We start from the raw sequence: 25,973 nt of genomic DNA, 5'->3' as shown, positions 1-25,973 counted from the left end.
CCGGGATTCCTCAGGGCATTCCTTGCGGTACCGGGTCTTGCTTCGGCTGTCCGGACTCGACAGCGGCTACCCCGGCTCTGGCAGCATGTCTGAGAAGCGGCACGGAACGGACTCCCAACCGCGGCGGGTCCCTGACACCTTCAAGGGTGAGCCCCGCGACCCCTACCCCTCTCCTCCGGAGCTCCCAGGCCCATCTCCGCTGCTTGGCTGTGCGACCGTTACTCAAAGCGGCGGTTTCCTCACTTAAGAGGCCGAGAATGACGAACCCTGTTTCACGGGCTGGGGATCGGGTGTAGGGATGTTAGGGTGCAGAGTGAACTGCAGCTGCGTGCCCGGCACCCTGTGGACGCGCCAACAGCAGGGCGCGTTTCCAGTACGCAAAGCCGTCCCAGGGGCTTGCGTTATCCAGTGGTTGCCAGATGGCAGGCCCCGGGCCAGAGCTTTTGGTTTATTATCTCCTGCCGCTCACGCGGACGAGGAAACACCTCAGTGACTGGCGGCCAGCGGTTGGGGAAGGCGGGGCTCCAACTGCCCTCCACACCCGGGAACCGCGTCTTCCTGCCTCCCGACACCCCTTTCCTCCCCGCCGCATCCCCTCGGAGGCCACCTCCTCCACCCAGCCTTCGCCCGCTGGAAAACATCCCTGATCGCCTCCTAACCCCCCTGCCAGTTTCGGGTATCGTAATAAGACCGACCTGCGAGGTTTCGCCCCCAGCTCCTGACAGAGAGGGGGCCATATTTGGGGAAGAAAAGAAGTCTTTTTTGGCCTCCTTCCCGCAACTCTTACCAGCTTCAGTTCCTGCCCCATCCCGCCTTCTACTTTGTCCTGGGGACCTCGCTTTTGGCCCTCACAAGGAACTCTGAGTTCCCCGACGCTCACTCCCATCCCACCAGGGCCTTCCCAGCCTTGAAGGCAGAAACTCTGAGTGGCTCAGTCGTGTTCCCTGGGAAGGAGCTAGTGTCCCTGAGAACGCTAGCACCTTGAACCGTTCTTGGCTAACTCCTTAGGGGCTTCAAAAAGGCGATAACTCTCTCAGGAGGCATTGATTTGATTCCCTCCCAGGGGCTCTTAGCGACCCAAAGGAATCGTTTCTGTGGATGACATTTCACACAGGATGACAGTGAAAGAAAGTTAGGGGGCTGGGCGGGCTTTTGCAGCACCCCCACAAAGAACACTGTGTTGAACTTACCCATTCTGAGTAGTTGTAAAGCCAGTCTTGTCGACGCATCCGCATACTTTTCTCTAGCAAGCGCCTTGGAGGGTTATCTTCCCAAATCAGGAATGTAACAGGGAGGACATACTTGAAGAAACTGATATTCACAGAGGTGACATTACTTAAATGTCACACAGTTTATATGGAGCCATCTTTTAAGTCTGGATTTGACTGACTCTAAAACTCGAACATAAAAAAAATGGTGCCATTCGCTCTTTTTCTAGATAGAAGGTGGGCAGGTCCTTTTTCCAGTGGGAGACTAAAGGACTCTAACAATATCAAAGGTTTGGTGAAACTGCGGTGGGAAATCTGTGTATAGAAGTTCTTTGGGAATAAACATGATCTTTGTACTGAAGTTCATTTAGTTGTTTTTCATGGTCACAGACCAGTTTTCGCTTCAAAGTTCATTTTACAAATCTTTTCAAAATGTAATGAAAACTATGCACCTTCTCAGAAAATTATACATACAAGCAAAATTTTGCTTTGTCTATGTCACTTTTTTTTTTAACTTGCAGTCATTGTTTTATTTTCACTGGATTATTTCAATAGATCAACCACACAATTGACAACAGTGTCCTTACCAGTGCAATAAATCATGCAAGTTGATCCCTGTTTCTTCTGTAAATGCTAAAAGAAAACCTCTCGTTCTTCAGTGGAAAAGTCTTCAATTAGGGCAGTCACTTTTCTTTTTTTTTAATGTAAACCTTAGAGCTCTGACACTGGTAGGAATGTCATTACTAAAATTTATTGAGCGCATACTACGTGCCAAACAGTCCAGTCTTAAGTATTTTACAAACATTATCTAATTGCAATCGCCTAACAGCTTCACAAGCAAGACATCATTATTCGATATTTGACAGCAAGGAAACTGAGGCTCAAAGTGAAAAAAATCACACACACACCTGTGTGGGATGCAGAGCTAGGTTTCAAACTTGGGCTATCTGGTTTTCCAAGCCATTCTCCTATCCTAGAGCTACCTCCAAAATGCCTATCCAAACTGAGGACCTTGTCAAACATCAGTATTTCACTGAAGGTGAGAGACAAAAACAAAGAAAGCCCAGCTTCAATCTAGACCTCTTAATAAAGCAGCTCCAGAGAGTTGCTTCTGAGGAAGAGTAGATATAAAAACTGATAATTAGTCTTAGGAACATAAGTATGACCAAACCTAGTCAAGACTAGTTTTTATTAAAGCCAGCTCATTCATTTTGTAATGAAATAATGCAAGTGCATTGCAAAGAAATGTATTACAATTAAGAGTCATGTCAACAGAACAAGTCCCTTTGGAAGAATGCCTGAAAATAAGCAGAAGCCAGGGACTGATTTGTTTATTTCAGTTTTTACAGCCATCAGATTGGGGAGAACTTTGTAACTTCTTCAATAATTAATCTAGTTAAACCATCAGTTGTCATAAATTAATTCAAACAGAGGACCAAAAGCTGGCATTTATCTTTTTTCTAATGATTAAAATAGGTTCTTGGTACCACTTGATAGTTAAATTTTACACCGTGAAAGATAAATGATTGCCTGATTAACTTTGAGGAAAAATAATTTTTAATGTTAATAAAGTGTGAATATCTCTATCATGTTTATAACACAGTATTATAATTGCCAATTATAATCACCTTTATTAGACCAGAAAAGCTTTTGAAAACATAGATTGTGTCCTTCATTGCTGTAATAAGTTCAGTATCAAGTACATAGTAGGTTTGCAAAAATGTTTGTTGAAAGAAAAAGGAAATAGAGGAGGGAAATCAAGATCCCCCATGAAATAAATCACATTGTTAAATGTCTGACTTCTACTGAGGAAATAATTTTCCTCTGTACAGTTCATGAAGTTTGTTATATATAACCCAAACTGTTGATTTTAGAGTGTGAACATCATGTTCCTTATTATATGTTCTTATGACAAGTAGACTATTTGTCTGGATTTGTATTGTCAATAAAGGGATTATAATTGTCAAGAAAATATATTGTACCTAATAAGGAATCTCCTTTTAATTAAAATGTGGAAAGAGAGAAGTTAGATACTACAGTCAATAGAAAGAAGGAAGTGTCAATTTTCTGTTGACACACACTTCTTCCTTTTTTTTTTTTTTTAATTGATTTGAGAGAGACAGAGACATCGATTTTGTTGTTCCACTTACTTATGCATTCATTGGTTGATTTTTGTATGTTCCCTGAGCTGGGATTGAACCCATAACCTTGGCTTATCTGGACAACACTCTAACCAACTGAGCTATCCAGCTGAGGCCTCCTCCATTCTTTTTTAATCTTTGTCTGTAGTCCGGAACTGGGAAAGAATTGAACCGAAGCATTTGGCCTGACGTTTCAATAGATTAATCTTAATGCTACAAGCCATAAAATGTTCATCCTAAAGTATCAGTGAAAACTATACCAACCTTATTCAGTTGTGAAACTGGTATAGTATAAGGAAATAAGAGTGGAATTTAGAATTCAATTATCTGAATTGAGATTTCAATACCATCACGTACAAGGTGGGTCATCCTGGGCAAGTCTCTCAGCCTCCAGAATTAACTCCTCATCTATACATTGGCCATAATCTTACTGCAATATCTACCTCTCAAGGTTTTGAGTATCAATTGAGAAATTTTATGTGAATTTGTTTTGCAAGTTTAAAATGTAAGTTATTAAGATATTTAGTAGGGAAAACAAAATAAAAAGTTACTTTTCAGAAAGCCTAGTAATTATACAAGAAATTTTAAAAAGTTATATGCAGACAGTCCAAGAAAGTTTAGAATTCTGAATTACCTTGCCCCAGTGTGCCCTATTTCTCCTCCAGAGATAGAGTCCCCAAGCAGATTGTTAGTCTTGATATTTTCTCTACGGTGCGCAGGTCCCAGAAGGTAACTCACTTAGTAAAAAGTTTATTCCTATATACTGTGTCAATAATGATCTTAAAATTGTGATAATAATAATGGCTACTATTTAGTTAAAACTGCCTGTCAGGCACTTTACATAGTTTCTCACTTAATCTTCATAAGAACTCTGTAAGCACTGTTTTTTCTCCTCATTTTACTAATGAGAAATTTTAGTGATAGAATTGGAATCTGACACCAAAACTCAAAGGCAAGCTCTCAGCTACTGCTTAGCTATTCATCCTCAGCTAAAGAATTGAGAACCTTATGATCTAGTTTCCTTATGCTTCTTTCCCATTTTTTAAAGGCTAAAATGGTGTTACCATATAAAGACTTTGTGATAAAAAAATTATAGATACTTTTAAGATGTCCAAGTGAAAGAGCTGAAAAAGGGGGAAAAAAAACAAGAAGTAGGAGGGTTTTGTTTTGTTTTAATATATTTCAGACCCAGACTAAATTTAATTAACTTAATACCATTATGAAATTGTTTTTCCCTCACATTTTTCTGAACCTAACTGTTTCTGTCTTTCCAGACATGGGCCATATTCAGCACATTCTTCTACCTTTCTAAATTCTCTAACTTCACGGGTGGAAAGGTCTGATTTTAAAAAGAGAAAGAACACATTTGAGGAAAGCCGTATGACAATGGCTTTGGGACGGAACTTTTGGGAACTGATTTCTCAGATGCTGTCTGCTGACATGTCGTTTTGGTTTGTCTTACATAATAGGCAGTCTTTTCTTCCTCCCAAAGAAATGGCAGAATTCTTCTACTTATTCAATAACTTAGTTTTTAAACAAATATCTAGGCACTAGGTATGTTCCATATTAGCTCATTTACTCTTCACACTAAGCCTCTGAAGAGGTACTCTTTTTTTTTTTTCTTTCCCAATTTTATAGGAATTATTCTTTTACTTTTTAAACATTTTTTTCAAGGACAGTTTGCATTCAACACAGTTTTGTTTCAGTTTCAGATGCATAGCACAGTGGATATACAATCATATACTTACAAACTGTTCCCTCTGATAATTCAAGTGTCCGGCTGGTACCATAAACAGTCCCCACATTATTACTATATTCTTTGTGCTTTACCTTATCATGCCTATTTTATAACTACCAATTAGTACTGTTTAATCCCTTCACCTTTTTTCACCCAGGCCCCCAACCCTTTCCCATCTGGCATCCATCAGTCTGTTCTCTGTATCTATAAATCTGTTTCTATTTTGTTTGTTCATTTATTTTGTTTTTTAATATTCCACATATGAGTGAAATCATATGGTATTTGTCTTTCTCAGACTGGCTTATTTCACTTAGCATAATATCCTCTAGGTCCATCCATGCTGTCACAAATTGTAAGATTTCATTCTTTTTTATGGCAGAGTAATATTCCACTGTATATATATACCACAGCTTTTTAAAAAAGATTTTATTTATTCATTGTCAGATAGAGGGGAAGGGAGAGAAAAGGGGAGAGAAACATCAATCAGTTGCCTTCCATATGCACCCCAACCTGGGACCAAACCTACAACCCAGGCATGTGCCCTAACTTGAAATTGAGCTGGTAACCTTTTGCTTTGTGGGATGATGCTCAACCAACTGAGCCACACCAGTCAGAGCTGTACCACAGCTTTTTATTTTATTTTATATTTTAAGATTTTATTTTTTAAGATTTTATTTATTTATTTTTAGAGAGAGGGGAAGGGAGAGAAACATCAATGTGCAGTTGCCTCTCACATGCCCACAACTGGGGACCCGGCCCACAACCCAGGCATGTGCCCTGACTGGGAATTGAATCGGCGACCCTTTGGTTCACAGGCCGGCATTCAATCCACTGAGCCACACCAGCCAGGGCATGTATCACAGCTTTTTTGTGGTTCACAGGCCGGTGTTCAATCCACTGAGCCACACCAGCCAGGGCATGTATCACAGCTTTTTTGTGGTTCACAGGCCGGTGTTCTATCCACTGAGCCACACCAGCCGGGGCATGTATCACAGCTTTTTTGTCCAGTCATCTGTTGATGGGTACTTGGGTTGCTTTCATATCTTGGCTATTGTAGATAATGCTGCAGTTAATGTGGGGTGCCTATCTTCTTTTGAATTAATGTTTTAGGTTTCTTTATATACCCAGAAATGGAATTGCTGGGTCATAAGGCAGTTCCATTTTTAATTTTTTGAGGAACCTCCACACTTTTCCATAGTGGTTGTACCTATCTGGATTCCCACATCCTTGCCGGCACTAGTTGTTTGTTGATTTATTGATGATAGCCTTTCTGGCAGGTGTGAGGTGGTATCTCATTGTCGTTTTAATTTACGTTTCTCTGACGATTACTGATGTTGAACAACTTTTGATGTCTATTGGCCATCTGTGTGTCCTCTTTGGTAAACAGACATTCAGATCCTCTGCCCACTTTTTAATCAGGTTATTTGATTTTTTGGTGTCATCTGAATTCTTTATAAATTTTGTATATTAACCCCTTATCAGATGTATCACTGGTGAATATGTTCTCCCATTTAGTAGGTTGTCTTTTCATTTTGTTGATGGTTTCCCTTGCTGTGCAAAAACTATATAGTTTGATGTAGTTCCTTTATTTCTTTTTTTTGCTTTTGTTTCCCTTGCCCAAGGAGATATGTCAGAAAGAATAATACTAAGAGAACTGAGATTTTACTGCCTATGTTTTCTTCTAGGAGTTTTATGGTTTGGGGTCTTACATTTAAATCGTTAATCCATTTTTAGTTTTTTTTGTATATAGTGTAAAAAAGTGATCCAGTTTCATTTTTTTTGCAGGTATCTGTCCAATTTTCCCAACACTATTCATTGCATAAACCATCTTTACCCCAATTGTATGTTCTTGCTTCCTTTGCCAGAAATAATTGGCTATATAGGCATAGGTTTATTTCTGGACTCTCAATTTGGCTTATTGATTTATGTGTGGTTTTTATACCAGTACCATGCTGTTTTGATTACTGTAGTCTTGTAGTATAGTTTGATATCAGGTAGCACCATACCTCCAACTTTGTTCTTTTTTTATTTTTTCAAGATCTCTGTTGCTATTCAGGGTCTTTCATGCTTCTCTATGAACTCTTAGATTATTTGTTCTAGTTCTGTGAAAAATACCATTGGCATTTTGATAGGAATTGCATTGAATATATAGATTGCTTTGGGTGGTATGGACATTTTAAAGATGTTAATTATTTCTATCCATAAGCACAGTATATGCTTCCATTTATTAGTATCTTTTTCGATTTCTTCAATGTCTTATATTTTTCTAAGTACAGAACTTTTACCTCTTTAGTTAAATTTATTCCTGGGTTTTGGGTTTTTTTTTTTTAATGTAATTGTATATGGGATTGTTTTCTTGGTTTCTCTTTCTGATAGTTCATTATTGGTGTATAAAAATGTAACTGATTCTTGAATATTTATTTTGTATCCTGCTACTTTACTGAATTCACTTATCAGTTCTAGTAGCTTTTTGGAGGCTCTTTAGGGTTCTCTATATACAGTATCATGTCATCTGCAAATAACGACAGTTTTACCTGAAGAGATTCTCTTATTAGCCCTATTTTATTTTATTTTATTATTTTTTTTATTTTGGTTTTTCAATTACAGTTGTCCCTTTTTCCTCTTATTAGCCCTATTTTAAAGCACAGAGTCAAGCTGTTTTCCCAAGATCACACAGCTAATAAGTGGCAGAACCAACTCTGAAGCCATTAGGCTATAGGGCTTTAATAAGACCAAGATCTCATGAAGAAGACAGACATTGAGTAATTAACAAGTGTGTTCAATGAAGTGCTGTAGGAAATTAGGAGAGGGGGGCCAATTTAAGACTGAGGGATTCAAGTTTAAAATTATTGAGGATACTCTCATCTATTTTTTTCCTCTTGTTTTACAGCTAGAATTATTTGAATGAAGGGAAGCTACAGAAAATCTTCAAGATACTTGGGAAAACAATATTCTTAATTTGTTTATTTTCAGGCTAAGCAAAATATTCCATTTATTTAAACTTTTATTGAAAATCTTTCTTAAAAGGATTAGTCCATTTTCTCTCCTAATATTTCATGGTAAACACATTTTAAATTTTGTGTCTTAAGTCACATAATGCTTAATCAATATCAGTTCTTTTGATCTAGTATTTATAACTATAGATGGCTAATAAATAGGAAAGAAAAGTTAAAGTCTTCAGTCATGGTTCTTAACTTGAAACCATCTGGCCTGTAGGCATTCTAGCCCAGAGAATATTTTCCCTAGGGGTTTAAGGATAAGGCCATTCAAGAACTGTAAACTGTGCCTAATTAAAACAATCACTTGAAAGGTGGGTTGGAGTATGTGCTTGTTTGCTTTGAAAACCTCTTCCCCAAGTGAGCTGCAAGCTGTGATCTCCAAATAAATACCATCATGTTTTCAACATCTATTTTATTGTGACCGTACTATATGCTAAACTCTGCCTGTTTTAATCTTTCTGTCTACAGAATGCCACATTCATTTTTGTTGTCACTCACCTCTTTAATTCTTTTTCTCCATTTCTTTTAGTTTTCCTTTTCTCCTGTGGTTTCCTTCAATTCTTTACCTCTTGCCCCTAAAATTCCAGTCATTTGAAAAATTGAGTATAGCAAAAAATTTGATTAATATATATGCACTTACTTCATCTGCCCTTTTGCCTGTCTTCAGCTTGAATTTTTATTTATCAGATCTGATAAACACCTTGTTTCAAAACAGGCAAAGGGAGAGAAACTGGGAATCTGGAAAGTGTACAATTAGTTGAAAAGCTGGAAGAAAGATGAAGTGTATTGAATGTATGAAGTCCTCCTCCTCAAAGAGATAGCTCTAGCCCTGGCCAGAGTAGCTCAGTTGGTTAGAGCTTCGTCCCCATATGCCAAGGTTGTGGGTTTGATCCCTGGTCAGGGCACATACAAGAATCAACCAATGAATGCCTAAATAAATGGAACAACAAATCGATGTCTGTCTCTCTCCCCTTTTCCTCTCTCTCTAAAATTAATAAGAAAAAAAAATTTTTTTAAAGAGATAGCTCTATGACGTAGAACAGAAATAGGTCTAAATCTGACCAACCGCCTGTTTTTGTATGACCCACAAGCTACAACTAGTTTTTATTTTTATAAGTGTTTTTCTTTTTAAGAAGATTTTGTTACACGTGCAAATTATGTGAGGTTTGGATTTCAGTGTTCATAAGTTAAGTTTTACTGGAACACAGCCATGCTCGTTCCTGTATGGTTGCCTGTGACTATTTTTGCACTACAATGGCACAGTATGCAATAGTTGTGACAGGCTTATGGCCCACCAAGCCTAAATGTTTATTTTCTCACCCTTTACAGGAAAAGTTTGCCAAATCCTGACATAAAATTTCTGATGAGGAATAGTCGCAGTCAGAAAGAACACATATCCTGAATGTATATGCTTTTAAGAAAAATTCAAAAATTGCCATTTGAACTTCTGCTGCCCCTTAAAAGGAGCTGTTAGAACCAGATGGCATACGTTTTTGAGACTGAATTCCTAGCCATCCTATCTTTCCCCACCTAAACTGTTCTTGGAAATTTAAAACATGAAGTGTTTCACTTTTATTCCAGGAAAGGAGAAGGAAGAGATTGTTCTTCACAGGTTGCTATCTACTTATTTCAGTAATTCTATGGTTAATTCATTGCTTTGTGTGTGTGTGTAGCAATGCTTGTGAATCTGAGTCAGACTTGCTGATATTGTGTAAGACATGTTTCTGGCCTTCCCTTGAGGAGGAAATTCAGTACTTTGTAAACTTTGGAGTAAAGTTGCATTAGTAAATGGAATGTATAATATTACTCCATGTGATTTCCGGTACATAGGGCCAAGGTTCAGTAGACATTAACATAAGTCAGCTGACATGGGGTCATTAACACCATACAGTGCTCTGAAATTATGTTTGGTATCATCTTGAAAAGTATATTTTACTGCTTTACCAAAAGTTAACCATACAAAAATTACTGTACAACTTGTTCTTATCATTTGTTTTATGTTTTTTGTTTGTTTTCTTTTGTCTCCTCCCAGAAAGTCTCTTGCTTTATTACTTTGGGACGCCTAGAGGAATATTTTATACCTACTTTACAGATTTTTGTAAACATTGGAAATAATGTATATAATGAGCTAGGGCTTGTGGCTGACATGTAATCGACATTCAATAAATAGTTTTTGTTAGCAGTAATAAAAGGTACCTCCAGAATAAGATAAATTTAAGAATCATGCAATTTCATCTTTTTAGCAAAACTAGTATACATAACAAGTATTATGGAAACTTTGCTAAAAGTATATTCAATGCAGCAGAATTTTAATTGAGAAAACTATACACAACCAAAATGTTTATCATAGAAGACAATGAAATGTTTTTCGATATTATTATTATTTAGATGTGAACATGTCGTTTAGCCTACAGGTGGTAGATGACACGTTTATGGCCTGGTGCAGTTTAAACCTCACCTTTCTAAGGAATGTGATTTGTGTACTACATTTTTGTGCTATAATCAAATGGGGAAGAATTTTAAGAGTTGAAAATAGGATCGTTTTATTTGAAAGGCACTAGAATAATATAAAATGATGCCATTTCCCCAGTGTATATACTCTGATTATTTCTAACTGAACATTTTAAATGTGAAAGACCAGGTCCAGTTTTCAGAATATCCACTTATTGTTCCTCTTGATTTATAATTCCGTATATTCATCTGAGCTTCTCAAAAACATAATGTAACAATGGAAACTAAGCATAAAAAAAATTACTGGGCTAGGCTTCCTGGCTCTTCCTCATGTAGATAATAATTCAATAATTTAGTAACAATACATAAATGAACTTCTTGAGGGTCTTTGAATGTCTAAGCCTAGCCTGGCAGGAGAGAGGCATTAAGTGAGGGGAAAATTAAGTACTTTAAGAGACTTTATATAAAAGGGTAAATGCTGCCTATTTTCCTGTTTTTATTGTGAAAATTTGAACATTTGAGTAGGACAGGAGGATTACAGAAAACTGCCATCCATATTTACTGAGCACTACCTCAACCCGACAAAGCCAGTCTAGTTTTCCTTATATTATAGGTGAAGAAATTAAGGTTCAAAGAGGTAAAGATCACACAACTAGGAAGTAACAGAATTTAAATGGAAATTTAGATGCTCCCTATTCTCAGGAAATCTCAGTCTAATATGGGATATAAATGCACAGTAAACAAGTGCTATCAAGATTCAGAGGAAGGAAAACCACATCTAGCTGAAAAGCTTAGTAAGATTTTATTTTAGTCCCGCTGTATGCTGGTTACTGTGCTAGACATTGAGAATATAAAAATGAATAATAAACATCCCTGCCCTCAGGGAGTTTATAGTCTGGTATATTCGGGACACAGATATGGGAGAGTCAGGCAATACAGGGGTATTTTAGAAAGCTGTCAGATAAGTGTGTCGCCAGTCTGTTCCTCGTTTGGAATTCATTTCACTTGGAAACCTAGACCTGGGTCTGGCAAAGAGCCCTGAGACTGTCTTTTCCTATAAATAGACACAGGTGGAATTAGGAGGACTTCCTCTGTAGCAATATCAGCTTTCACTCTTAGAACTCCTACCTTGCTTTCCCAGTTTGAATACTGTCTTAAGAAAGAGCTCCAAACACAAACTTCTTTAATGAGGATCTTTTTTTAATTCACAGGCAAAGGGTCAGAGTGAACTGATTTAGAACATGGGCTTTGGGGTAAGATGACCTGTGTTTGAATCCCAGGTCCTGCATTGTCTGACGCTGGGAAAGTCATGTTTACCTCATTTGTAAAATGGAATTAAAAATACTTTACAGGGCTTTGTAAGAAGTAAATCAGATACACATCTGAAGTTATTTAGCACAGTGCACCTGGTCTATAATGAACCATCCAAGAATGGCCATTGTGATTATTATCAGTTATCATAATAATACCCGAGTGAGGTTTCTCCACAGCAGGACTGTGGCCTTGCTTGGAATATTCTCTTGGTGAATATGGTATAGCCCCAAAATTATAACTTAGGAACCTCCAAAATTAACTTAGATCACTTTTATTTAAGTATGCATAAAGATGTTTACTTCACACTATGACGCAGGATCAGAAGACTACGTAGTCGTAGATAACCAAAGTACTCCATGTCTTTCTGGTTTTTCGTCCTGTGTTTTGGAGCACTTGGCCTGTGTCTCTTTCTCCCATGCGCCCAGCCTTAACTCTGTTTATTTTTTTGGCCTCCTATTTATTCCAAGTCCTGTCTCTGTGCTATCTTTTCCCTATATTCTGAGCAGTGAGTTGTGCCTAGCATACTTCTCCTCTTGCTAATCTCCCTCCCATTACTAAAACAATTCTTGGAAATAGAGCAGAAGTCTTCTGTGGCTGATAAAAGAAATGATAGCATCCCTTGGCCTACTCAGTCCCTCTGTCCTTCACAAAAAAGGAAAAACAAACTAAAGATGGGATGTCCCAGGAAGACAGTGAAAGGCAAACTGATAGCTGGGCGCCCCAGCTGAGACAGTGAGTGCAGACATGGCTCCAAGAGAGACTCTTAGTCAGAAGATGAAATTCATAGAGTACCTAACCCTTCTGAAAGATTTAGATGGTTGATGAAAAGCTTAAGATTAAATTAATAAGTACATTGAAAATAAGCAAAGGTAAAATACAAGGCATTGACTCCAGAAAAAGAAAGTAAACATTGTACAGGAAAGGAAGACTATACTTCACGACATGGCTTAGCTTTGAATTGCATTTTTATATTCATGATAATCTAAAACTTTATCTAACCAAAATTATGATGCAATTGGAAGGAGAGGTAAGGACATGGCTAATAAATTATGGGCCTACACCTAGCGAGATATTTTACAGGTGTCATTTTTAAAAAGAGGATCCAAAATGAGTTTATCCTCACATATCACATGGTATTTATCTTTAATTATGCTGTACCTTAGCTTAAATGCCCTTTTCCTTCCTTCCCCTTTCTTTGCATTTGTTTTTTCTTGAAACATTAATCCCATAAGAAGGCCCTTTGACAACCACCACTATTACCTACCCACTTCCTCCCACTCTGCTGTCACCTCCACCCCAGCTGTGCGAGTTACCCCTATTCTGTGTTTTCATAATATTCGGAACAGATACTCTATATCTACACTTACCATCTAGTATTATAATCTATTTACTTTGCCCACTAAACTTTAACCTTCCTGATAGCTGGGATTGGGTCTTACTTTTATGACTTCAGTGCGAAGCAAAGGGCATAATCAATATTAGGTGCTTAGTAGATGTTTTCTGGATTAAAAAAAAAAAAAAAAAGAATAATGTGGCCCTGGCCAATGTGGCTCAGTTGGTTGGTGCGTTGTCCCATATACCAAAAGGCTGGGGGTTCCATTTTGGTCAGGGCACATACCTTGGTTGCAGGTTCGACTCCCAGTTGGGCAGGAGGCAACCAATCAGTGTTTCTCTCTGACATTGATATTTCTGCCCTCCTCTTTCTCTAACATCAATAAACATATATTTTTTTTTTAAAGAAAAGAATAATGTGAAAAATACTTGTTATATTAACTAGATTAGCATCTAACCTACATTTAAGGTTTTATGAGGATTAGATGGGAAAGTTCATGTAAAACATCTAGTATAATGGCAAGCACAGGTGTGCAGTGAGTAATAAGGATGAAGATGGTGGTGACTGCTGGTAACAATAAGAGCTGTGTATTTTTCATTTTCACAGATAGCCCCAGTGAAGGCCTTGGACTTTGCGGGTGGATCTTGGTGTCTTTCTCACTCTTGTTTACACTTATAACATTGCCAATATCAATATGGATGTGCATAAAGGTAAAAAATATTTTATTCGCATCTGGAAAGAAGGGTCAGCCCCTGGCTACATAAATCACTCTGTGTATGTATGTGTGTAAGAGAGACAGAGACCATAGAGGCCTATAATTCTTTTTCCTCCATCTCTCCTTTAGAAAATTCACTCTAGTCACCTATTATAATGGAATCTTAAAAGTTCTTTTCAGCCAGTTTAGTCAGTCCTTTCCAAGGGTTAAATAAGATTGCCATTGAAAGTTTTCTGGCATTGGGACTATGGGATGGTCCTGTGAGAAGTTCTCTGGAATCAGGATGCTGAGGTTTGACTGCTAGCTCCATTGTTCAAGGTGTGACCTTTGCCATGTTTTCTCCCTGTAATGGGCTTTTGTGAGGATTAAATGAATTAATGTATTTAAACATGCTTATCGCAATGCTTGCCACATGGTAAGTACTTCCCAAATGCTGGTTATTTTTTCTGTAAAGTTATTAATATTTTGATAAATGATTATCATTTACATATTCCTAGAAAGGTAAAATGTGCTCCAAGAATTATTATTATAATTTGAGAAACAGGAGACAAACTATGGAAAATTTTTTTCTTTTTTCTATATTAACAATGCATGAGTAATTGAATTATCATGAGTGAGGTTATGGATTTGCTTCTGTATACTATTCTGTATTTTCCAAATTTTATGCAATGAATAATTATTGCTTTTATAATTAGTTAAAAAAGTAAACAAATATTCTTTGTAGGGGTATTAACATTAACCTTTAGACATATCATTTGTAGATATAATCTGGATTATAGAGAAGAAAAGAAAATTAGAGGCATGTAACCTCTTTAGAGCATATATTTTAAAAGCTATGCATATAAATATTTGTACTCATATTAATTTATTATTTGTGTTTTTAATCTAGATTGTAAAAGAATATGAAAGAGCCATCATCTTTAGATTGGGTCGCATTTTACAAGGAGGAGCCAAAGGACCTGGTCAGTACTGGGATTCTAGATTGTTTCCTGGAGACTGAAATTCTTCCTTTTGTTGATGTGATTTCCCCTATGAGGTTCTCTGTTGACTTAGAAAAAGAGTTCTTCATATAACAGAAGTTGTGTGACAATAGCCGGGGTGCTAGCCAGTCTTGCTGTAACCACTCCTTCCTTCCGTCCTCTCCCCTCCCCTTCCCATTGGAGCTGATAAGATTGTCGTAGGCCAGGGATAGCTCCAGCTGTGGACGTTTAAGCATGAGAACCTGTACTAAGATAAAGACTTTGAGCTGTTATTTGGTAAACTTCGATTAAGCTCCTGCTCTGTTGCAGGCTCTGAGAATTCACAGGAGACTCAAATACAGTTCCTGCCCTCAAGGGCCTTACTGTCTAGTGGTGGGACACCAACAAGGAAACAGATAGTTACGAGTCCGTGTGATAAGTATTGTGATCCAAATAGTTGTGGAAACCCAGAGAAGAGTGACTGACCCGAGCTAGGAGGATGAGACGAGGCTTTCTGGAGGTGACAACCTGGCTTAATCCTGAGGCATGAAAAAGTATTCGGGGAGGTATTCCTACCAGAAGTAGCAACATGTACAAAGCAATATAGAGGAGAGTATTTCAGATTCAAGGAACTGCAGGTTGCCCAGCCCGGCCAGAGTGGAGGGCAGGAGGACAGGGGAGTGCCTGAAGAGGCGAGCTGGGGCGGGTCTTGCAGAACCTTGTGTGGCTTGTTCAGGAGCTGGAATTGCAGGAAAGGCTGCTCTGCTTGCAGCTTAGAAAATGGATCGGAGGAGAGGCACTGGAAGAAATAGAACGATGACTTGGGGAGTGATGGCCTCGGTCTAAGTGGAAACAGTGACAGTCACAGGGGAGTAATCCACAGGCCTTGGTGAGGACAGTTAAGGTCAGGAAGTAAGCGAGTGGGGTAAAGGATAGCATTCCTAGCTTCCGGCTCCTTCACCAAGATGCACGGATGGCTCACAGTGGATTAGGATCGATGCCGTTAGAATTGAATGGTCAAGTCAACCGATTAAGTGCCAGTATCTCCCTATAATCTTCTGTGGGTCTGCGTTGCAGGTTTGTTTTTTGTTCTGCCGTGCACTGACAGCTTCATCAAAGTGGACATGAGAACCATTTCGTTTGATATTCCACCTCAGGAGGTACGGGGGCCTTTGCTGTGAGTAACAGAGACGCCGTGTGGGAGTGCCCGACAGTGAGAGGCGTCGTGTGCGGTGGTCGGGGCGGAGGTTTAGAGCCTGCCCGCCCTCACCGTCTTCCAGCTGTTTGACCTTGAGCAAGGGAGTTAATTTCTCTGGGCCTCAGTTTCCTACTCTATAGAATAACAGGACCTACTTTATAGGGTTCTTGGGAGAACTAAATGAGTTATATGTAAAGGACTTTGAACAATGGCTTACAGTTAAGTGTTATATAAGTGTTTGTATTTATAAAACATAGTGTAATGTTAATGTAAGTATAACGTTAGCATTATTATTGTCATTTTTCTACCACATTTCTTCTCTCTGGGTTTTCTGACAGAAAATCTTGTTTCATGTGGTATTCTTCTTCCTAAAGGTCTTGATTTTATTCTAGATAAATGGGTTCATAACCAAAGAATTAGAAACTGCTCATTTGGCATTTTAGGTAAAGCATATAATGTTTTAGATTAGTAATTATTTCATGATTTTTCAAATACTTCACAAATATCACAGTTGAACCAGAATCCCTAGAAAGTATATAACTGCAGTGAGACGAGGGACTTCCTTGACTACAGAGGTAGGTAGAAGCTGGACAAAAATCCAGCCCTTTGGGTTCCTCCACAACTCCATGCTCCACACATTCTGCATTAGCTCCCTCATGGCCCTTGGATCACAGATAGCCATCTTGGTACTATGTCTAAGGAAGCATAACAACTATTGCGGACAGAAGGCCTTAAAACATAATGAAGGGAGGGACAGAAAATACCGTCAGTGTTTCCTGGCCAAAAGCCCGGTGTCTAGCAGGGTCGTAGACCCTGGCCATGTTGCCTTCTCTTATCACAAAAATCCAGAAACCGGCCTTGGAACTTCCTTGCTGGCACTGAGCCAAGCAGTTGGTGAGGTCAGGCCTCATGATCCACATATATGCAGTGACACCAGAAAGCATTTCTACGCCGAGGAACAAGACTGAGAGCATCATGGCATCCTCTGCGTGTTTTCCCATCTTTCAGGAAAGACCGGCTCTCAGAAGGAGCCCCTTTCAGGGTAGCTGGAAACTCTGGCATTTTCCTCTGTAGCATTGCAGGCATCTGGCAGGATTGCTGTGCGCGTCTGCCTTCCAGCTGCTCTCTGCTTTCCTGTCAGCTGCTGAGCGCAGAGCAAGTTGGAACTTGGCTGGCAGTCCTTTTTCTGAGCCCCTGTGAACCTACTGTGTTGGGAAATAAACATGCTGCCTAACATAAACAGTAGGCAGAGAGGCTGCAGCATTAGAAAGCTCTGGCTGTGACCACGTCACAGGGTCAAGAATTTGTTTAGAAATAATACACATTTTTCCCACCACCTCATAGAAAAGAATTAATTTTAACAGATGATAATGTACTATATATTTATTTATAAATCTCTCACTTCTTTCAAGTTAGAATTATATTTAGATTCCTAAATAAATAAATAAAGGATGACTGCTTTGATGCCTGGCAGGATTAAACACCTATGTAATATATAATTGTCATTTCTATTTTCTATTTACGTAGTTTTTAACACTTTCAAAGGGGCTTTGTTCACACACATTTTCTTACTTGATCTTCAAAGCAATTTGTGTAGAATTGGGTGATATTATTAGCCCCATCTCACAAATGTGGCTAATAATTTTTAAAATTAAATCAAAATTTTTAAATTTTTAAATCATCACCTGAGTATATATTTATTGATTTTAGAGAGACAGGAAGTGGAAAGAGAGAGAGAGAAACATTCATGTGAGAGAGAAATATCAATCAGTTGCCTCCCATACATGCCCTGACTGGGGACTGAACCCACAACCTAGACAAGTGCCCTGACTGGGAATCGAACCCATGATCTTTCAGTTTGCCGGATGATGCTTCAACCAACTGAGCCACAGTGGCCAGGGCTAGGTCAAACAGTTTAAAGGCTAGAGGTCACCGAAGGAGGTTCAGGCAGAGTCAGTCTCCTAACTCTCACTCCTATGCTCCTCATTAATCACTATTCCTGGGACTACGTTTCAATTTAATTAATCTCTCGTTTATTGATGACTTGCTCTGTATCAAACATTCTGCTGGTGACAGAGATACAGAGACAAACTGCCCTCAAGAAATTCATAGTCTTAATAGAGAAACAATGATATAAAACAATAAAGTCACTGCAGTAAGATGCAAAGGGAAGGGCATACTCTGCTATGTAAGCCAGGGAAGTTTCACAGAGAAAAGGACACTGGAGTTGTGTCTTGAATGATGACTAAGAATATGCCAGTCTGATGTTATGAGGGAGAGAGAGGACAGGATATCCCTGGAGAGGGGACATCAGCATAAAGGCCAGGAGGCATGAAACATGATGTATGCACCTCATCTAGTATACTGCGGGCAGGAGGGAGTGGGGAAGAGTGAGGCCAGTGGGCCAGATGTCAAAGGGCCAGGTGTCAAAGGATTGTATCCAAACTAAGGACTGCCCTGCAGGCGGTAGGAAGCACTGGGCACCTTATGTCCTATGAAGCATTTTTGTGCAGCATGCTGGAAAGATATTTTTACCCTGCCCCTGCCCTATGAAAACATTTCCCATTCCCATTTCTAGTGATGCTGTACTACTTCTAGTTCCAGTAATACTTATAGACCTAGGCTCTCTCATACACATTATTTTCTCTGCCTTGAATACTCTTTCACTATACCCTCCACCCTTTGAAAATGTTTACTCCTTCAAGACTCACCCCTGAAACCTACAAATGCTCATTTTTTGTTCCTTAAAGCCTCCCTTAATTCCTCATCCTCTCTGAAAGTAGAAACCAAGATTTTTCATACCTTTATCCCTGGTACCTAGCACAGTGCCTGCTACTGAGTGGTGTCTCCTTTGTTGACTGATTGGATGAAGGCATAGAATTAATGAATAAATGAATGTATTTTATTGAAGTCTTTCTGTTGCTTTACTATCTTAGTCCATCTGATCTGCTGTAACAAAACAACATAGACAGGGTGGCTTATAAACAACAAAAGTTTATTTCTCACGGTTCTGGAGCCGGGAAGTCCAAGATTAAGGCATTGGCATATTCAGTGTCTGATGAGGGCCTGCTTCCTGGTTCATAAATGACCGTCTTCACTGTGTCATCGTGTGGCAGAAGGGGTGAGGGCGCTCTCCGAGGTCTCTTTTATAAGGGTTCTGCCCTCATGCCCTAATCACCCCCAACCAAATACCAACACATTGGGGATTAGGTTTCAACATATGAATTTGGGGGGGGACACATTCAGTCGATAGCACTTACTAAAGAAAATCAGCTGGTGTCATAAGATGTTCTATAGAATATCATTCCTTACAGTTGGCAGACAGATGTAAAATCGCTTCCTTTACATTGTAGATCCTCACTAAGGACTCGGTGACAGTTAGCGTGGATGGCGTGGTCTATTACCGCGTCCAGAACGCAACCCTGGCTGTGGCCAACATCACCAACGCCGACTCAGCAACCCGTCTCTTGGCACAGACTACTCTGAGGAACGTCCTGGGCACTAAGAACCTTTCTGAGATCCTCTCTGACAGAGAGGAAATTGCACACAACATGCAGGTGAGGCGTGCACCAGCGCTGGTGCTCACTGGAAATTGAAAATTGACGCAAAGACTCAATGGTGGTTTGACAACTTACCAGCTCAAGTCGGGGAACCACTGGCCTTTTTGGCCTCGTAGAAAGGGTTCCCCAAACTTGATGGCAGGGGAGGTTTTTCACACAAATCGTTCCTGGGTAATAATACTCAGATTCATGCACTGGTCTTTGTTTCCTCCAGTGTGTCTGTATTTCCAGAATCGGCCTTAGTATTGACCTTTTCATAGCATAATAGCTCAGAGGCTGTTTGCATAGTGCAAGTATTGTCAGTTGTATTCTCTGTGCGAGCCCATGACTTCCCTGGTAAGTCTTAGGCTTTCCAGTGTTGCTTGAGTAATAGATGATACATTAAGCCTGACCTGTTCAAGAGCCCTACCCATCTGAATTCCTATTATTTAGACTTCATTGTGTGTAAAATCTATGATCTTATCTGATTCCCACAATAACCACAGGAAATAAATAGTATGATTTCCTATTGTAAAGGGAGAAGGTTGAAGCACAAAGAAATAACATGGCTTACACAGAGGCACATTAGCTTGGGAGTTGGCTGGCCACGTGTTTTAATACATGAAGTTTTATTGGAATACAACCACACCCGTCAGTTTATGTATTATCCATGGCAGCTTTTAACCTACAAGGGCAGGATTAAATAGTTGCAACAGACTGAAAATCAATAATTACTACCTGACCTTTTTAGAGAAAGCTTGCCTGCATTAGCTCATTGGCACCTGAATAAGAGTCGGCTCCCCAGTGAGCCCGCACCTTATCCACTCCAAGTCCCCATGCAGACAGCAACCTTAGGCCTCGGGACTGGGAGTGACCGTTTTAGCTTGTCTTCTCCCTTCCCGTCAGAGTACTCTGGACGATGCCACTGATGACTGGGGCATCAAGGTGGAGCGTGTGGAAATCAAGGATGTGAAGCTCCCTGTGCAGCTCCAGAGGGCTATGGCTGCAGAAGCGGAAGCGTCCCGGGAGGCCCGAGCCAAGGTTATTTTTATTATTATTTTTTTTGTAGTTTATTTTTCCTATTGAATTTTCTTTTTAATTAAAAAAAAGTAACACGTTTGTTATAAAAATTAGAAATAATCCTGAAGTATTTAGTTAAGATGAAAGTCCTCCCAGTGACTTCAAATGATATCTCCCCAGAGGTCAGCACACTTAACAGGTTAGTGATTAACTTCCAGATTGTCATTTCCGGTTTATTTGCCTAGCTTGTTAGATTGTTGGCCGGTTTTGTTTTACAGAAGTAGAGTACACTATGCACATTGCTCCGCACCTTGCTTTTTTCACTCAGCATCACGTGGGCATATGAGTCCATACGGAGTTACCTCTTTTTTTTTATTAACTGTGTGTCCTGTCCTTTAATCTCCCAGTTCCCTGTAAAGGACAAATTACCAGTTCTGACATCAGAGCAAATGGGCAACCTCATCGGTTTGCTTGCCATTCATTCGTTTCTTTTGTCTCCTTTCATTCTCCCTTTTCTCTGCATCTTCTTTCTTCTTACTGTTGCCTTTTCCTCTCTCCCCACTTTCCTTTTTAAAAAATTTTTTCTTTCTTTGATATCTGCTCCACCCCCTCTTTCTTTTCATCGTCATTCCTGCCAGTGTCTTAACCCTGTACAGATGCATGACTCCTTTGAGGAGTGCCGGAGGCTATTAGTTAGTTGTTACCTTAACCTAGAAAAGACAATCTACTGAAATGATACGGCGTAAGGACACAGGACTACCTCACCAAACCCAGGGGTAGGAAGTAGAGTCGAGCTTCATCAGAGTTGGAACCAAGGACCTGAAAGGAGTCAGGACTGACAGGAGTGACTCATTTCTTTCCTGAGCCACATCTCACTGCAAATGGCTTGAAGGCGAGACTGTCTGGCACTACTTGAACACTGAAGGAGACAGACCAGCCCTGACTCCAAATTCACAGCAGAGAAATTATCTTGGGTCAGAGGGTGAAGTCAGGTATTAATCAGGTCTCAGAGCCCCTCGCCTGTGAATGTGCGGAGGAGCAGGGAAGTTTGGTAGGAGGGGTTACTGTGGACTTGACAGATCTTCCAAGACACAAGGAGCAAACCAGTTTGCTGTTGTTAGAAAATCAGCAGTAGCTGGTCATAACTGGCTAACCACAGCACCCTGCCCTGCTCTTAGGATGCCCTTTCAGCCACAAATGGTTCACTATAATTTCTTAACCAGCCCCAAATAGAGTAGGGGCTCATTTCACCCAGAATTTTCTACTAACCAGCAATTTTAGGTTTTTCTAATGTGATCATTGATGCTTGTGATGCTAACCTGGTGGCACTCAGAACCTTTAAGTGCTTTCTTTCAAATCATCACATTTAGAAGACTAAATTATATTCATGATAATATTAAATATGCCCTACTAGAATCTAATTGTTTTAAAAATTAGGAATCACTTATACCTACAATATGTCATTAACCAAAAGCCCCATTTCCAAATCATATTAAACAACAGAATTTGTTGTACATAGACTATGTAGAATATCAGAGCCCAAAGCGTCCTTAGAGATTATCTTCTGAAGGTGACAAATACCTGGCCCGGATACTGCTACTCCACCCTTCTAATCCCATGCCGGTAATTAACCACAGCACCATTTTCCACTGAGCTTAGATTTGACCTTCTATAGCACTCTAGGTAACAATCCTCAACTGCTTGGAATTGGCTCTAGACATGAAACGCATTTTGATGAAAAAAATTGGAGCCTAGAAAAGTTAAATGATTTTCTCAAGGTCACACAGTCTGGTGGTGGTGGTGGAAATTAGAAGTCCTCTCTGCTCCTCATTGCCTTCTCAGTCTTCCCAGGGTGGACTGAGTCTCTACTGCAGGCGTTCTCCCCAGTTAGGAAAGGGAATTTCTATCTTCCTTTTATAACAAGAAGAAGAGATTAATGAAACTGGTTAAAATTCTAAATTACTTTGCTCCCACTTGGATGGGGCTGCAGGGTTGTCCTGGAGGCAATCTCGTGGACCCAGGCAGTGACTCTGTCTGTCTTTAAGGTTAGGGTTAACACATAGAATTGTTATGAGTCCAGCCCTTATGTAAAATACAGTAACCCTGCAGTATCCATAAAACCATACATTCCAGTTCTTAATGGAAAATAGGGTGGGTCAGTTTCTTCAACAAATAAATTGCAAAGGATAGGAGAACCTATAGATTAATAGACTTCAGAGAAAAAATTTCTCAGTTAATTAGGCTTCAGGAAAATACAAATTCAAATCACAAGGAGACGCCACACTAGCCACACTAGACATCCACCAGAACGGCTTTAAAAAGAAAGAAAGAAAAGAATCAAGTGTTGGTGAGGAAGGTAATGGAGTTCATATTTTGTTGGAAAGAGTATAAATTGGTATAACTACTTTATAAAACCGTCTGACAGTATATTCCCAGCAGAAATGTACTCATTTGTTTATGAAAAGGCATGCCTACAATATTCACAGCAGCCCTTTTTCCTTACCCAAACGGGAAGCTACCCCAGCGCCCACGGCTCGGTGAGCGGATCAGTTGGGTGTGTTCCCCTGAAGGAATACCATGTGACCAAGTGACTAGAGGTGCTCATGGGTATAATTTGAGAGAAAGGAGCCAGCCACAAAAGAGGACAGGTTCTCCCTCCTGTTTTATAGTATCTTAGCTGAATCTCTTTAAAGTTTGTAGACCAACTCTTAATGAACTTGAAAACGTAATCTCTTTTGGGCTTGCGGTCTCCTTTATTTCCTTTTTCATAACTCTCAGAAAAGTGCTTGGCATGTGCTTTCAAGCTCCTATTTCTGGGCCTGGTCATCTTTCATTTGAGAGGCTGGAGTGCAAAAATACTGATCCCTTTCCTCTGCCCTCCTTCCAGCCCAGCCCGCCCGGGCTGCAGAAGGAAACAGCAATAATCTGACATACTGGAAAATGCCAGATTTTAAAACGATACTCTATAAATATATAAAGTGCTGATTGACACGGGATTACGACACCCTTGGCAAAAGCCCCACATACCCACATGTATCCTGCTTCACTTTCTAAAATCCTACCCATAACATATAGTTGGCCTACACTGAGACAAAACCAATGGTATTGGGTTCACATCTTGGGTAGCTCACTCAAAGCAGCTTTTCTATTAGCAAAACGTGTGTCCAACCCAGTGGATCTGTTCTTCCCAGCCAAGAGATTGTGTATTGATTGGTAGTGGGTATCTTTGCAGTTGGTCCATGCCCAGATCACCGTCCCCCCCCCCCCCCCCAAAAAAAGGAGCATAACTGGAAATCTGAGATTCCCGCTGTCCTCATGGCAGGGGTTTATTTGTGCTTCCTCTGCTGTGCTTGCCTTGGACCGCAGTGACCTGATTCTCTTTCAGCATCTCTGGCACTTGCCCCTTCTCACAGACTTAGGGAGGACACAATAGTTTGCCTTGATTAAGTTTTTTAGTCCTGTAAACTTGGTCCTCGCTCTCAAAGAGCACCATATCCCGTATTTCCAATGCCACCTAATGGCTCTATCAGGCAGCCGAAACCTAGAAACCTGGGGCTCGGCCCCTGTTCCCCTTTCCTCCCTGTGCACGGTCAGCCTCCCAACACCAGCAAATTGCACCCGTCACTCTGAAGCGCTTCCACTGGCAGCTTTTAGTCTCTTCTCATCCATCCCCAGACATCAGTGTTTTCTTAGACCCAGAGCTGGAAGTGGATTTCCTTAAAACCCTCCTGGCATGCTCCCTAGAAAGCTTTGATTGCGCTGGGCACCCGCTGTTTTCTCCAGTTTGCTCTCCTTTCCCTCCACACAGGTCATTGCTGCTGAGGGAGAGATGAATGCATCCAGGGCTCTGAAAGAAGCCTCCATTGTCATGACCGAATCTCCTGCGGCCCTTCAGCTCCGGTACCTCCAGACACTGACCACCATTGCCGCGGAGAAAAACTCCACAATCGTCTTCCCTCTGCCCATAGACATGTTGCAAGGCATTTTGGGGGCAAAACATTGAGGCATACAGGCCTCTCTCAGACGTGAGCTCTTCCCTTCCGAGGATGAAGCAGGGGACCAAAAGCCTTTAACCCATGAGGAGAGAGAGAGAGTAGGGAGGGACCTTGACTAATCTCCCTCCCTTTCCTTTTCCCTAGATTGAGTGTGACCTTAGGCTACGGCCAGCTTCTCTGGGCCACACGTGCCTTACTTCCAGGGAATCTTAAGGAAAATTTCTTAGCATCCCTTTACTTTCTAAACGCAAACCATGTTTCAAAATAATACTCACTTGAGACTAGGCATTTCCTTGTCAGCACTGGAGTAAGGTCAAGATCAATGAAAATGATTCCCCTAACTTTTGAAAGACTATTATAGAGGTTCATTTAAAATAATGAGGTTGCTTTTTTTAAAAAAACTTCTTTGAGTCTCTATGAGTAAATGATTCCTCTGTGGTCTGTCTTTCAAATCAGCTAAATACCTGTCACACAAGTGCTTTTTTCTCACTTTTGCCTATTTTCATAAAACAAGTTCTAAGTAGTTTTGATTTTTTTGAGATAAAATTTTCTGAGTTCTATAAGCAATTGTTTTTATAGCCATTTGAACAGCTTAAGGACTAATACTTTTTAAAAAAAAATCTTCAGAAGACTATTATATTTTCCTGTCTGCATGCCTTTAACTATTGTACACTGTGAAATATATTGGTTACAGAGCCCATTCATTAAGTAGTATAAAGAATTCACAATATATCGAGCACATAATATCCAACGAGCTGGGGAAGACGCTGTCAAACTTAGGATAACTATAATAGATGTAGGTCTCTTTTATTTGCTTCGTTGTTCTTGATGCTGAAAGAGGAAGTGGGCAGCCCTTTTGAACCACAGTTGCTTCATCTGTGATATTGGGAAGCACCTTCTGTTTCACAAATGCCTGTGATCTGAGCAACCTGGCATTCTTCTTACCGGTCTGGATTGCTGGCTGGTGACATTGACACTTCCTCTTTCAGGCTGAGTTCACCTTGAGAAATCTAATAGCTACTTCCTTACCCGGAGCCACTCTTCCTATCTGTCGTTAGCCGGATTACTCGGTCAATCCCAGCCTATGCGTGTCCCCACCCCTACACCCCATTTCCAAGCTTAACTTTAGAAAACCTTGAACCACCATGTATCCTAGTCCCTGGCTCAGTTTATTAAATGCAAATGGAGCATTTTGACTTGAAACTCAAGTGGCATTTATAATCTGAAAATAATGATTTTATCTCTTATGAGGTGATTCACCCTTAACCACTGAGGACCAGAAAACGACCACATACTTTGAGTAACAGTGCTTTCTGCTCCTTGAGTTTCCCTGTCTCCAGATACCAAACAGTCTCCTTTTCTG

General features: G+C 40.1%; 1 protein-coding gene across 1 annotated transcript; it reads left to right on the top strand.

The window, feature by feature from the left end:
• Nucleotides 1-24,964, top strand: STOM (stomatin). Its single transcript, XM_090274661.1, has 7 exons — nucleotides 1-146; nucleotides 13,791-13,894; nucleotides 14,789-14,861; nucleotides 15,936-16,018; nucleotides 19,410-19,613; nucleotides 20,502-20,636; nucleotides 24,424-24,964. Exons 1-7 carry the CDS (start codon nucleotides 86-88, stop codon nucleotides 24,616-24,618), a joined length of 855 nt encoding a protein of 284 aa, XP_090130787.1. The 5' UTR covers nucleotides 1-85; the 3' UTR covers nucleotides 24,619-24,964.
• The last annotated feature ends 1,009 nt before the right edge of the window (nucleotides 24,965-25,973 follow it).

Source organism: Furipterus horrens, unplaced genomic scaffold, assembly GCF_987537825.1.
Source record: "Furipterus horrens unplaced genomic scaffold, mFurHor1.1.pri manual_scaffold_4, whole genome shotgun sequence".
Lineage (NCBI taxonomy): Eukaryota > Metazoa > Chordata > Mammalia > Chiroptera > Furipteridae > Furipterus > Furipterus horrens.
Note: the sequence above shows the minus strand (reverse complement) of the source record. Positions and strands in the feature narration are given on the sequence as shown.